General features: G+C 37.6%; 1 protein-coding gene across 1 annotated transcript in view; it reads right to left on the reverse strand.

The window, feature by feature from the left end:
- USH2A (usherin) overlaps positions 1 to 15,886 on the reverse strand; it is an 800,507-nt gene that overhangs the window by 238,883 nt on the left and 545,738 nt on the right. Inside the window, exon 44 of the mRNA XM_005540847.5 lies at positions 10,774 to 10,937. Within this exon, the coding sequence (XP_005540904.3) occupies positions 10,774 to 10,937 (164 nt within the window). The remainder of the gene's footprint in view (positions 1 to 10,773; positions 10,938 to 15,886) is intronic.

The raw sequence follows: 15,886 nt of genomic DNA on the forward strand, positions 1-15,886 counted from the left end.
CTTAAAAATCTATACTTCTGACAAAGGACTAATATTCAGAATCCACAAGCAACTCAAGCAACTGAGCAAGGAAAAAACAAACAATCCCATCAAAAAGTGGGCTAAAGACATGAATAGACAATTCTCAAAAGAAGAATGGCCAACAAACATGCAAATGGCCAACAAACATATGGAAAAATACTCAACATCACTAATGATCAGGGAAACACATATCAAAACCACAATGTGATACCTCCTTACTCCTGCAAGAATGGCCATAATCAAAAAATCAGAAAATAATAGACCTTGGCATAGATGTGATGCAAAAGAAACACTTTTACAGTGTTGGTGGGAATGTAAACTAGTACAACCACTATGGAAAATAGTGTGGAGATTTCTTAAATAACTAAAAGTAGATTTACCATTTGATTCATCAATCCTACTCCTGGGTATCTACTAAGAGGAAAATAAGTCATTAAATGAAAAGACTCTTACACATGCATGTGTATAGCAGCACAATTCACAATTACAAAAACATGGAACCAGCCTAAATGCCCATCAATCAGTGAGTGGATAAAGAAAATTTGGTATGTATGTGTATGCATGTGTATGTGTGTGTGTGCATGTGTGTGTGTGTATATATATACATAAATATTATATATATATATGCACCATGGAATACTACTATATATGTATATATATGAATAGCTAGCTAGCTAGCTAGCTAGCTAGATATGTGCCATGGAATACTACTCAGCCATACAAAGGAACAAAATAATGGTATTTGCAGAAACTTGGATGGAACTGGAGACCATTATTCTAAGTGAAGTAACTTAGGAATGAAAAACCAAACATCATATGTTCTCACTCATAAGTGAGAGCTAAGCTATGAGGATGCAAAGGCATAAGAATGATACAATGGATTTTGGGCACTCGAGGGAAAAGGGTGGAAGTGGGGTGATGAATAAAAGACTATCCATTGGGTACAGTGTACACTGCTTGGGTGATGGGTGCACCACAATCTCAGAAATCACCACTAAAGAACTTATTCACATACAAATAAATAAATAAATAAATAAATAAAAATAAAAAGTAATAAAGAAGAGATACAGCTATAGCTTAGATTTTTGGTTTTGGTTTCTGGGTGAATCCCATTAAATAAGATAGAAAATATGGAGTTATGGGATGATATTTTGAAACTTGTTTCATTTGAGACTTCTTGAATTTGAAGTGTGTCAAGAGAAGAGGTTCATAAATTGGAAAAGGAGAGCTTCATTTTTCATAAAGGGCTGCAGCCTGCAGGATGGACATTCTGACAGCCTGGGAAGCATATGGCAGCCTTCAGCCAGAAGCCAGAAACAGATACTTCAAGGGAGGAGCAAAGGGAACAGGAATTTATGCTGAGTGGAGTGACTGAATATATTGAATATTGAATATGTATATTCAATAAGCCCCAGGAGGAGTCATGAGTATTTATGAAAGGCGAAACATGCACATGTGCAATTGAGTTTCACATCCCCTGGTGGGTCCTACATACAAAAATTGCAGCATTAGCACGATCTGAGGGTGCAGTTTTCAGCCCTCTGACATCAAGCAGTGAAGAAGAGGACATGAAAACCCTTACTGCACATTCTCCATAGACTGACTATGACAACTCTGTGGCCAGAGGTCTCTTATCAGCTAGTAGAAGAAAGGCAGCATCAGATGGTTGCTTGAAATCAGTGATGGAATCTTTTGAAACGGCTGGTTTCTGTTTAGTGCTTAGGGAAGTAAGCCTAATGGCGTATAGTAAGGGAGGGGTGTCTGACTTCCCATCCCATTGTAGCCAAGAACTCAGTTTTCAAGGTTGCTCTGGGGTCCCCTTGGCCAAGTGGGGATCCACTCAGATGGTTGGTGGGGCTTAGGATTTTGTTATCTCTCAAGTGTTTCTGTGGCAACTAGGTGAACTTAAAAATTAAAATGTGAATGTTTGAGTTAGAGTTATATAATATGGAGTTAAGGCTTGTACTCGCTTGCATTTGATGCAATAGAAAGGAATGGGGATTTCCTGTGAGATTATGATAAATATGTGTATATTGGGATACATTTTCTCAGATATTCTAATCCTGTTATGTATAACACATATTTTGTGTGGACCACATAAATTTATCTGAGTAGGTATTGCCCTACCTGGAGGAATATCAAGTTAATCTCTGATATAGTTAGGTCCCGTGTTCCCACCCAAATCTCATCTTGAATTGTAATCCCCATAATCTGCATGTGTCAAGGGCAGGTCCTGGTGGGAGGTGACTGGATCATAGAGAGAACCGCCACACTGTTCTCATGATAGTGAGTGAGTTCTCGCAAGATCTGATGGTTTTGTAAGTGTTTGACAGTTCCTCCTATGGGTGCCTTCTCTCTCTCACCTATCTCGCCTGTCTCTTCTTCCCCTTTTGCCATGATCGTAAGTTTCCTGAGGACTTCCCAGCCACGCAGAACTGTAATTAAATCTTTTTCCTTTATAAATTATTCAGTCTTGTGTATTTCCATATAGCAATGTGAGAACAAACTATTACAATCTCACTGAGCTGAAAGCTATTAGATGTTATTTTTAGTTGCAGTCTCCAATGCTTGGTCAGACATTTGACTTAGATGGAGCAAATTCTCAAATGTAGAATAGGTTCCTCTCCTTTATAATGAATTCCCAAATAATTTTAACAGTAGTTAGATATGTAGTAGTCTGCTCAGGTTGCCTTAAGAAAATACTACAGGCTGGGTGGCTTGAACAACAGAAACTTACTTCTCACAATCTGGAGGCTAGAGGTTCGTGATCAAGGTGCCAGCAAATTTGGTTTCCACTGAGGGCTCTTTCCCTGGCTTCTGGAGAGCTACTTTCTAGCCGCTGAGTTTTCTCATGGCCTTTCCTATGTGATCAGAGAAAGGGAGAGAAGAGGCTGGGGGAGAGACAGAGAGAAAGAGCAAGCGAGCCTGTGTGCTAACTTCTGAAATCAAGGTCCCATTCTTATCATCTCATTTAACCTTAATTACAGTTGACCTTTGAACAACACAACAACACAGGTGTGAACTGCTTGGGTCCATTTATAAGGGGACTTTTTTCAACCAAACAAGAATTGAAAATATAGTATTCTCAGCTGGCACAGTGGCTCTCACCTGTAATTCCAGCACTTTGGGAGGCTGAGGCGGGCGGATCACGTAGTCAGGAGATTGAGACCATCCTGGCTAACATGGTGAAACCCAGTCACTACTAAAAATACAAAAAAGTAGTGAGGTATAGTGGCACGTGCCTGTAGTGCCAGCTACTTGGGAGGCTGAGGCAGGAGAATTGCTTGAACCCAGGAGGCAGAGGTTGCAGTGAGCCGAGATCAGACCACTGCACTCCAGCCTGGGTGACAGAGTGAGACTCGATCTCCAAAAATAATAATAATAATAATAATAATAATAATAATAATAATAATATTCTCCCATGCAAAACCCGTGTAGAGGGCCAACTTTTCATATACATGGATTCTGCACAGCTGATTGCTGGACTTGAGTATGCACAGCTTTGGTATACTCAGCAGGCAGTCCTGGAACCAATCCCCTGCATATACTAAGGGATGACTGTATTTCTTTAGAGGCCCCATCTCCAAACACAGCTACACTGAGAATTAGGGCTTTAGTCCATAACAGAGGGGCTAGTTGAAAGTTATCCTGCAACAGCAATTAGATTATGCTTCTTACATGGCCTTAAATTATTGCCATGGTTCCCAGCAAAGGGGGATCAGGGTTTATATCACTACCAAACCTCATGTGAACCCCAATGCACTAGTTTTGGATGATGAGGCCTAGTTGGAGGTGTTTGGTTCATGGGGCCAGATTCTCATGAATGGCTTGGTGTCTTGCTCTGGAAAGGCTGGGTTAGTTTTTGAGGAAATGAAGTAATTCCCTTAAGAGTGGGTTTTTAGAAAGCCAGGGCATCCCTCGTATTTTGCATCTTTGCACACGTTCACTCACCTTTTGATCTTCTTTGTTATGTTTTGATGCATCACAAAAGCCCTCACCAGAAACCAAGTAAATACTACAGTCATGCTTCTTGTGCAATCTGCAGAATCATGAGCTAAGCAAAACTCTTTTCCTCATTAATTTCGCAGCCTCAGGTATTCTGTTATAGCAACACAGACTAAGACGATTATCAATGTCACTCATGTCTTCTAGATATTTTTTTCAGCAAACTATGGTACATGAACTAACTCTGGCCTTTGGCTTAGTATGGCCCACCACTTGAAAGGTAAAAATGGTTTCTACATTTATTTGGTTGGGGGAAAAATCATAAGAAAAAAAAGTACTTCATGACGTGAATATTATTAGGTTGGTGCAAAGTAGTTGTGGTTTTCGCCATTACTTCAATGGCAAAAACCACAATTACTTTTGTGCCAACCTAATATATGAAAATCAAATCTCAATGTCCAAAATAAAGTTTTATGGGCACACGGCCATGCTTATTTAAAAATCAGAATCACTTTATTGCTGTTTATGTGCTCCAGTGGCAAATTTGAGTTAAGACAGAGACACTATGGGCTTCAAAGTCTAACATTATATGACACTTTACAAAAAAGTTTGTGGTACAGATTCAGCTCAATTATAGTAAATCATGTCATTTATTAGATCTCTTAATTTATTTGTCTAGGACTAAATTCTTCAGACATCTCACATTAGCAGGCTCATTTTGGAAGGTAATTTTGCTCAAACGTAAAAACCTGGAGGGACCTTGTTAAGCTGATTTTATGATGGAAGGCTTGATCTTGCTCACAGATTATCCAAATTAGAGATCAATTTTCCAAGTTCTATGGTGCAGGGCTCTGTGTCACCAACTAAATAGTTCTTAGAAAATTTGAGCTTATCAAAACTGCTTCTCGAGAAAATTCTTTACTCTGCCTGAGGGTACTACTGCTGACATGAAGTGGAAAGATTATCTTCTTGGGTAATAATCCTTCGAGTCAGCCTCCTTAGTTTTCTGAGCAACATATCTCTTGTCTTCTCTCTAGTTTACGCATCTGTCAAAACAAAACACCTGCACTTTGGAAACTCCAGAGCTCCTTTAGGCTCTCATAGTGTTCCAGCTTCTATCAGGGGCCTGCCAGAGAAAACTGTATTTAAAGGAGATAGTATAATAGATGTATTAATTATTCATCATTTTATATTTAGTTACAAAAACAGGATAGCTAATTTCTACTTTTAAAGTAAATTGATATGGGCAAACAGGGAATGAGTTAGTTAGTGAAACTGGTGAAACCTAAAATCTCCAAAATACAATAGCTTAAATAAAATCCATGTTAATTTGTATCTCATGTAATAGCTTCAAAGTGATTGAAACAGACTGTGCTCCATGTGGTCACTTAACTACCCAGGGTCTTTTTCTCTTATGTGTATTTTGGATCTCTTTGGGTGTTGTACACGACTGCATAGCTGAAACTAAGAACATGATCATGTCCACATTCCAGTCCAGGGGAAGGGCTAAATAGAACAAGTAGGCACACACACAATGTTTCCTGGCTAATAAAACACCCAAAAAGACGCACATTGTCTTTCACTTTCTATCGACGCAAACACATTCCACTGGTATTTCACCTGGCCATGACTAATTGCAAGGGAGGTTAGTAAATGCAGTTTCTAGATAAGGGACAAGGCTACCACTAAAAGAAAAAGGGGAGAATGGATGCCATGCAATAATTAGTAGCTTTCACTTTTTTTTTTTTTTTTTTTTTTTTTTGAGACAGAGTCTCACTCTATTGCCAGGCTGGAGTGCAGTGGCACCATCTCAGCTCACTGCAACTTCCACCTCCTGGGTACAAGCGATTCTCCTGCCTCAGCCTCCCAAGTAGCTGGGACTACAGGCATGTACCACCACTCCCAGCTACTTTTTGTATTTTTAGTAGAGACGGGGTTTCACCACGTTGGCCAGGATGGTCTTGATCTCCTGACCTCATGATCTGCACCCCTCGGCCTCCCAAAGTGCTGGGATTACAGGCATGAGCCACAGTGCCCAGCCTAAGTTTTCAACATTTTAACTAGATTTTTAAATTTCTATCTTTTAGCCAAGTCAAGTAATTATAAAATAATATATATTCTTTATACATCTTCAACTCACTGTAGAAATGCTTTTATCTGAATAGCCTTGCAAAATCAACTTCCAAGCTTTTACTAGACATGACTTCCCCTTTTATACATTTTATAAAATGTTATGGAAAGGACCATGCACATTTTAGAAATAGAATAATGCTTTATACAAATACTAGGTGATTACAAATTGTTAAACATATATTATTTCATTTAGCCCTTAATATATTTTAGGGCAGTTATTCTTATTATCCTCATATTTCAGATTAGAAAACTGGAACTCAGGTTAAGTTCTAGGTCATAGTGCCAAAACATACTGGAACTGGGATTCAAATTTAAGTATCCCTGATCCCAAAGCCTATTTTGAAATTATTATTATTATTATTATTTTTTGAGACGGAGTCTTGCTCTGCTGCCCAGGCTGGAGTGCAGTGGCGCGATCTTGGCTCACTGCAAGCTCCGCCTCCCGGGTTCACGCCATTCTCCTGCCTCAGCCTCCGGAGTAGCTGGGACTACAGGCGCCCACCACCTCGCCCGGCTAGTTTTTGGTATTTTTTAGTAGAGACGGGGTTTCACCGTGTTAGCCAGGATGGTCTTGATCTTGTGACCTCGTGATCCGCCCGTCTCGGCCTCCCAAAGTGCTGGGATTACTGCATACAGTGTTGGCTGTTGTCATTTTTGTAATTAGAAGAATTTGAAACACTGAGTATAGATGGAATCACCAACAAGAGAATAGGAGTATGACAGGAAGACTCAGGAAAGAACTTTGAGAAACATCTTTATTCAGGGATGAGAAGAAGTAGTTAGTGAGAAGAGGGGAGTAATGATTATTGGGAAAGAATTATAGTCGGTAAGGGATCATTCACAGTGCTGGATACAAGAGGAAGACAGTAGGATGGCACCGAGAAGAGAGTTTTGAAATGGGTCATTATGTGATAACTAAAACCATGTAGAGTACAAGAGAAGAGAGACAGATTACAACAGGTGCACAAGTGACTGAGAAGGAAGACAATGGAAAAGTCAGATGTGGTCTCTTCTATTTGATAATTAAAGTGAGGGAAAAGAGAACAGAGGAACAAGATGAGGCAACAATGGTAGGTGCTTTTTAGAAGAGATGAGATTCGGAATTAGTTACAGATATTGCCACTTTAATCAGATAAATTCAGGCAAAGTCAGATATTCTTCTAGCTATCAAACCCCGTAGTTTCTGATTAAGAGATCAGGATGAGACAAATGCTTTTTCTGTGGTTTTAAACTTGCTCTCTTAATGATGATGCCCTCATACCTTATGAATTTTCCAGAGAGTTCACTGAGTGCTCAGGACACAGAAAGTGATAAATGTATCTGTAAGGAAGGAAGGAAAATAGGAAGAAAGAGAGAGAGAGAAGGTAGAGGAAGATAAATAGACAAATGGCTGGGCATGGTCACTTATGGCTGTAATTCCAGCACTTTGGGAGGCCAAGGAGGGAGGATCACTTGAGCCCATTAGTTCGAGGCTAGCCTAAGCAACATAAGGAGAACACGTCTCTACAAAAACATTTTTAAAAAGGAAATAGAGAAAGAGGGAAGATGGAAAAAAGAGGAAGGAGAGAGCAAGACCAGGAGGATTATATGGTACAAGATATGAACATCTGAAGGTTGGGGTGAGCTCTTGACAGACAGTAAAGTGGACAATATTTGGATGATTTTTCATTTCCTCTTCTAAAAAGCATTGCCCTCTCACTCCCTACAGTGTTTTACTGCTCTTTTCTGGCCACCACTGACTTCCTTAGTGAATCAGCTTCAGAGGAGGCACTGTCTCTCCACTGTACTCCCTTTGGTGGGCATTTTCTTATTTTACCTTCTATTTTAGACTGAGCAGTCAAAATGAAAAGGATCCTATTAAATCCTTCTTGTTAAAGTGCTAGTGACTGTTAAGCCTAAATGCATAAGAAATAGAAAATTTGATGCGTGAGTCCTAAATTTGAGTTTGGGAACTGGTACTTACTATCTATAATGTTTGATAAGTTACTAAGGGCAAGTTTCTATCTCATTGTGCTTCTCTGAGGATTGTATAAATAATTTAAGTGAGGTATTTTTCTTCCTACAAAACCTGTGATTTTTTAAAATTACAATATAATTTATCTTTGATGTATTTTATTTAGGGCAAAATATTTTGTATTATCCTATAAAGCAGGGATAAACACCTCCTGTCTATTGGGACCAGGAAAATGGGGACTGGGTCAGATTTTTAGGGCATGATCTCTCTAAAAGGGCAGCCAGTTCCAGCTGATAATTTCCTTCCAGAAATGTGGGTATTGTTTCACCCCATCATTTGACTTGTCAAGTGAATTCCCAAATCATCTTTATGTATAATTTTAAATAATTGCAAATATTATTTTTTCAAATATTGTAGGCAAAACAGTGTCTGGAAACTGGAGGAGGAAGGAAATATGGCCTCTGTGTTGCCAATTCGCGACATCTGCCTTTCAAAAATGAACTGAAGTAACACAAGGATGCTTTTATCTCACATATCAGGTATGTGATACTAATGTTCAAAACTGGCCCTTCAAAAGCTTTTAGTAACTTATGCATGTCAATCTGTGATTGATAAAAATTTACCGAAAACATTTTGTTACCAAAATGATGTGTACATGGGGAGGGTCATAATAGAGAAAGACCATGCTTTTAAAAATATATATGTATTTTTTGGAAGGTAATTTTTAATAAGCAAATATTTATAAATTTAAAACATGATTTTCCACTGCAAAATATTTTCAATCTATAGTTTGTTGCCTTTGAGTGTATTAGACTGTATGCCATGTTTTTCCTATCCAATCAAGACAACAATTTAAAATTAAAATTGCAAAAAATAGGCGACCTTTCACAGAGGATTGACTAGTTAATTTACTTAAGATAGCAAGTTGCACAAAAGAAGAAAATGATAATGCAACAAGCTTTCACAAGACTGACCCTCTTCTGAGAGTTAACCTTTGTGCTCACAAATAGTTATCTGAAAAATTTCCAAGGTATGAATGGAAATAACAGCAGATTGCATTACCTACATCCCGAAGGTCAGAGGTTCAGATTACCAAGGTAATGAAACTTCAGTGAGCTGCTTCAGATCTATTAGGTTTGTCAGTTTTTATAAGCACGCTTACTTCAGGAATGCAATTATAACATAAAGACCTATATTGGTGGAAATTCACCAGCCGGATCTTAACAGAAGTATTCAAATGTCAGATGAGGGGGGAGAGCCTACCTTCATGAGTAGGCTTTTAAGACGAATCAGTTAGTGAGGTGGAGTAGAGAGAAGAGGGAGATGAATGGAAATATACCTTAAAACACATCCCCAAATAAAAAACTTTGTATTTTTCCCAGACGTGTTTCAGAGGGTAACCATAAGCATCAATTAACTTATATTATTCCATTAAAAATGGTTTAAGAGATCCCAATGCAAGTGTCACAGATCATTAGATATCTGCAGCCTTATAAAAACCCGAGAATGATAGTTTTTTTGTTTATGTGAAAATGGATTATTTTGTGGAAACACAGATAAACGTAACCTACTAATTTAATCTACAATTGATATCCTCCATTCTGGCTTTAATTCACAATTGATATCACTCAGGTATCCTAAATGGAGCATCTCTCTTCTTAAGCTGTAACCAAACTCAAGGCTGAATCAAAATCATTTGGTTATATTACCCAAATAGTAGTGACTTTTTGTCTTTTTATATCACCAATAGATGATTGCCCCAGTGAGCAGAGCGTTCTTCCATAAATACAATGTGTTAACTGGGTCTCTCCTGATCAGATATTTCTCAATATTTGGTATTATTCTAATAAATTTTGATTAAACTGCTTGCCAGATCTCAAGTTATACCTGTAAGAATGATATAATACATATTCTCATGGTAGATTCAGGGTTTTTTTTTCTGCTTGTCATAAGGGATCATCACAAATTAACAGATCACAACAAATTAACATGTTAATATGACCTACTGACCAAGTAACTGTAAAATTTCAGTTATTGTGGTTTCTAAAGTTGCAGGAACAGATTAGATCACTCTGTGAACTCCTCCAAATGCCTATTAAAAAAGTGTACCCAGCAGGTCCAGGGTCGACCCTGCATTATTCAAGTGGATCCAGTGGTGATGCCTAGGCTTTCTTTTACTAGATCAAGCTGGAATTCTGTCCGTAGCCAGTCTGAAGATGATCCACTGGGAAGAATCTGTTCCATTATTGCAATCCAATTAAATGGTTCTTGCTAATGAGCGGTGAGTTACAAGATATTAGGGCAGCGCTCTCTGAAGGAAGGTGAACAATAGCATACTGTATCTAATTAATACATGGACATGTCTGTCACGACTGACTGGTAGGATAGAAATTACATAGTTCATGCAAAGGAAACGACAGAGGGAGAGCAGGAGGTCCAAGAAGAATGTCAAAGTAGGAGAGAGTTTGCCTCTCAAGAATGGCAAAGGGGCCTCAGGATTTTAGTTTTAATGTGTCCATTTTTAATTTATTTGGGTACTAATAAAAATGGCCCTTTTAAAGTTTTCAATGACTTAGCCCTGTCAATCTGTGATTGGTAAAAATTTAGCGGTAACACTTCACTATCAAAATGATGTGTACATGGGGGAGGGTCATAGTAAAGAAAGAATACGCTTTTGAAAACCCGCAAAGTGTTCACATAGGTATGAGAAGCTTACTTACTTGGTTTAGCCCACCTCACGTCGATGGCTGTGTGGTTAAGGACACTCGCAGTGAGACTGGCTCCTCTCTCTGGAAGACCAGCTAATGTCGTCACAGTCACTTCTTGGCTCGGTGTAAAACCCACACTGTTGTGTACGAAGAGCATATATTCATAGGTTGTAAACCTAAAATGTTATTTTGTTAAAATAAAAAGTATATGAATTTCTACTTAACAAAAATTCAAACAAATAATTTCCTTTTTCTTTACAAAATACAGGATTTCCTTCCATCCCTCCACAAAATACTGTTTTCTTTTCCTCCCTACAAAATACATTATTTTATTTTCCCTTCTTACACAACACATATCATTAACTTTGTGACTTGCCAGTCTTAACCAAAGCATCAGGGAAATAGTTTGTTAGGAATGCTGAATAAATATTGCTATTGAAAACAAATGTGGTTTATCATTTTCTTTTTCTTATTGTTTTCAGAAGTGGTGAGGATTACAGCTCAATTCAAGATGCAATTACAAATCAGGCAACCTGCCAGCTTTCTATCTGAATTTGATCCAGAGAGTTTTATGCTCTTCTTTTTGGAAACTCATCCATTTTCAAATATCAGAATCCCTCATCACCATTTTCTTCCTATACCTATGCTTCCTTCCCATAATCTCATTGCAGACAGATAAACCCCTAAATTAAATTGTAACTGTGACCAAAGTGTACAACATTCTCCCGCTGAGAGTTCTGCTACAGTGAGCTGTATTTTGCCATAGTGTGAACATATTTACTTGAGTCAATACAGTGGAAACTGAATCTTACTTTGCAGAAGGCAAAAACTGACATGATGATGTGATATGAGGAAGACTTTCCAAGTAATTTATTAAATTGATGATAGAGTAAAGCCACCATTTTTTTTAAACCAGTTTTGGGCAGAAGACCATCAGGCTTCCTTTGTTTGGTGCAGAACTGCCTGTTTAAGAAAATGCTATAAACAGACACAGTTGGGCTATGAGTGGACAATAGCTTAGATTGAGATACTTGCTTAAATATGTAGTGCAACACACGACCATCCCAGAGGCATCCTGTCCTGGATGAGCAAACACTGGCCTCAGATCATTACCTAATTTGGGTTTATTAGATGATCAAGGATACCTCATCTCTAATGCAAGGCCCATAGTATTTGTCTCAGTATGTCACAATCTTTGCTGTGACGATGCAAAGGTGGTGGGGTGTGGGTGGGTAGATGCCACTTGCAGGATTGTGCTAAATAGTTTGACCAAAATTGTATCAGGATCCTCAGAGCATTTCGCTCCCACCTAGGTAGAAGAAATCTGCTTGACTCATCCTGTTTCTTACTCATAGCCCAAAGATATGTTTGCAGGTTTCTGCCTGAGCCACATTGAAGGGTGTTGCTTTATTGTAATTACAGGTAAAACTTAGTGACTTTTTGAGGCTATTTATCTATTTCTCCCAAGTAAGTGCTTGCATCAGATTTTCTACACCTGATGCTTTACCATCTCTTCTCAGGTGTTTATTACCTCTTTTATTTCTGCTTTGTCTGCTGCAGTGGGTTGAACTGTATACTACAAAAAGATATTTTCAAGTCCAAACCCCTGGTCCCTGTGAACGTGACCTTATCGGGAGCTAGGGTTTTTGCAGATGTAATCAAGTTAAGATGAGGTCACACTGGATTAGGGAGGACCATAAATTCAGAGATGATGTCTTTGGAAGAAAAAAGAGAGGGAAATTGTATAGACACATGGATACATACAGGGAGGTCACGGCCATGTAAAAACAGAAACAGAAATTGGAGTTATGCTGTCACAAGTCAAGGATTTCCTAGGGCTACCAGAAGTTAGAAGAGGCAAGAAAAGGTTCTTCTATAGAGTTCTGGAAGGGAGTCTGGCCCAGAGGACAAACTGGTTTGCAACTTCTTATATCCAGACCTGTGAGAGAATACATTTCTGTTGTTTAAAGTCACCCAGGATGTGGTATTTTGTTACTGCAGCCCTGGAAAATGAATACATATGCTGATCCAGACAACTAAAAAATAATAATAATTACTTAATAGCTGTCAGGCATTTTCTATAGATATTAACCCATTCATTCCTCACAAAACTCTATAAGGTGCCATTTATAATACCTATTTTGAAAATAAGAAAAACAAGGCTCGAAGAGATAAATAACTCGTCCAAGTCATTGAGATAATAAGTAAGAGGACTAAGATTCAAATATAGGCAGTCTGATTTCAGAGCTTGCTCTTTTAACCATAATGCTAAACTGCCAACATAATAGTGATGATAATAATAATAGTAATAATAACAATTATAATGATAATCTGTTCTGTCCATACTTGGATGATGTCATATCACTAGGGCTTGACCTTTGTATTATTTTTCTAGCAGAGGGAATAGATTTTTTCTTGCACATTCAAACAGTCTGGCCAAATTTCCTTTGCAACCAATAGTATGAATATGAAGGATGGTGAGTTGGGGTTAAGAGGGTAGCAAGCCTATGACAATGGAATGAAATGAAGCTAATGGCTCACAAGGGAATTGAACCAGCGACCTTGGCTTCATTAGCTCTCTCCCTGTGTAAAATACTTATATTTTACTTCATAAAATGACTTAAAAGAAACGTAGCTAGAGTCTGGATACCTAGTCTCCTCTCCTATAATATGTAAATTTTTCTTCCACATGTCTATGTTATTATACAATTAATAATCTTTATGGATTTAAAGTGATACCATGTCTCTGGTTCTTTTCTACATGTGGAATTAACAATATCAAGTGGCACTAAAAGGGTTGATTGTAAATAAATTCTATAGGGCTTTAGTTCTTACAATACTTTAAGAGATTTCACCGTAATTTAAGTGTGGCAAAATATACAATTTACATCTACAAAACTCAGGTCACATAGATACATAAAATTGCGATGCCTGTTTTGAAGGAGGTTCTAAAATTTTACAGTAAGAGATGGCTTTAGAGTTTATCTGCTTCAAATAACAAAGTGTCTGCTACATCTTACAGATTAAACAAAAAAACCTGAGACCCTGAGAAAGCAAGTGGATTTGCACACGTTTTCACAACTAGTTAACAGGGTTAGCTGGACATAGGGTTTCTTCATTTCCAATATTCCACTATTTCCACATTTTAAAAAAAATTAATTGGGAAATGAGTAGATATTTCACTTGATGCTATACAAAAATTGGTCTTTTGTACTTTCTTTAACTTCCATTGTTAAGTTAAATTTTAAGGAAACAAGTTTTTTTTTTTTTTTTTTTTTTGAGACAGAGTCTCGCTCTGTCCCCCAGGCTGGAGTGCAGTGGCCGGATCTCAGCTCACTGCAAGCTCCGCCTCCCGGGTTCACACCATTCTCCTGCCTCAGTCTCCCGAGTAGCTGGGGCTACAGGCGCCCGCCATCACGCCCAGCTATTTTTTTTTTTTTTTGTATTTTTTTGGGTAGAGACGGGGTTTCATCGTGTTAGCCAGGATGGTCTCCATCTCCTGACCTTGTGATCTACCCGCCTTGGCCTCCCAAACTGCTGGGATTACAGGCGTGAGCCACCGCGCCCGGCCGAGGAAACAAGATCTTGAATTCTCTTAAACGCTGAAATATACTGTTTTCATTTCGTCTGAATTCCAGTCTGTATTTAGTAAGAATATATGCCTATGACTTGTCTACATATATATATATTGATTCACATTTCACCACTTCATATCAAGAAAGAATGTATTAGTTAGCTTGAAGTGGTTTTCCATTCACTCTATGTATATCATTTTTCAAATGGACTTATGTGTTGATTGTTGATATTAAATGAGACATTCCATTTAACAAATGATAAAATAATACATTTTAAAGCAAAAATGCTAGATCAGTTAACATCATATACTCATGACAAAACTTATGTGTATCAACCGATTTCTTCTCTAAATACAAACTGTGTTCTCTAGGCGTGTCTTGAAAAATGTCCATTTCAAACTCTGTAGGAAAAAGTTTTTGCAATGTAAGTATTCAAAGTAAGTGAATACTTATACTGAGTCTATGATGTAGCTAGTAAAATCAACTGTTTGTGGGTCCATTTAGGAATACTTGGACTATTACAATAGTTTTTCCCTCATTTGCTTGAGACCATGCTCTGGTTTCTCCCTCTGCCACTCCCCAGACAGCAAATTATAAACTTTATTATGGTATAGACATGACTATGGTATTTTTCCTCATAAAAAGTAATATGTGTTAAAATCTTACTTGTGGAACAATATTCATTTTAAGGTTCAGGTGTCATTACTCCAATGAATTAGAAAACCAGATTATGTTTAAATGATGCAGTTTTAATTTGTTTATTTACTGAATAGATAATTTTATAAATGAATGAATAGATGTTTCATAGTTATTTAAGCACTCAGTCTCAAAGATTTCAGGTCACTTATATAATTTGTTAGGTTAGTGAGATAAAAATCTACCTGTCCAATAGAAAAATATCTCTGCTGAAATTTAGCAAAGTGCTCCTTTTAAAAATATTTTGAAAACAAATTATATTGCTTTTTCATATTTAATACATCACTTCGTTCATTCTTTTGCTCATTCATTTAATATTTATTGGATATTACCAATATGCCAGATGTTAAAAATAATAAAATTGTTATCTGTCCACCTAGAGCCATAGTACATACAAAATTTTACAGAAATATGTTTTTAAATGAGAACATCTAAAGTATTTATTCACTTATTCTTTTTTCTTTGAACACGCATCAGATGAAGCATCTAATTTAACCATATCCATCTGGGAAGTCTTCACGGAGGAGGTAACATTTGGGGCAGGTTTTGATAAGAAGTGGTATTTTGTCCACTGAAGACATCTGTCCAGGGCAAAATATGTGAAGACTTGTACCTTGGAAGGGTCTGATATGTTTGGGGAAACCAATAAAATTATTCAGGGCAGCTGCAGAATGCCTGGGGTTATTTTCATCAGAATTAAAAATGTGTCAGCTTTATTGATGTCCTAACAGAATTCATGTGTCAATATTGTCACCAATATAAATCAAGCTTCTGAAAATGCAGGCTATTTAGTTACTTCTTCCACTAACTCTTCCTCATCTCTGCCACAACCCAAAGTATGCTTGAGTACACCA

Source organism: Macaca fascicularis, chromosome 1 (genome assembly GCF_037993035.2).
Source record: "Macaca fascicularis isolate 582-1 chromosome 1, T2T-MFA8v1.1".
In the NCBI taxonomy this organism is placed as follows: domain Eukaryota; kingdom Metazoa; phylum Chordata; class Mammalia; order Primates; family Cercopithecidae; genus Macaca; species Macaca fascicularis.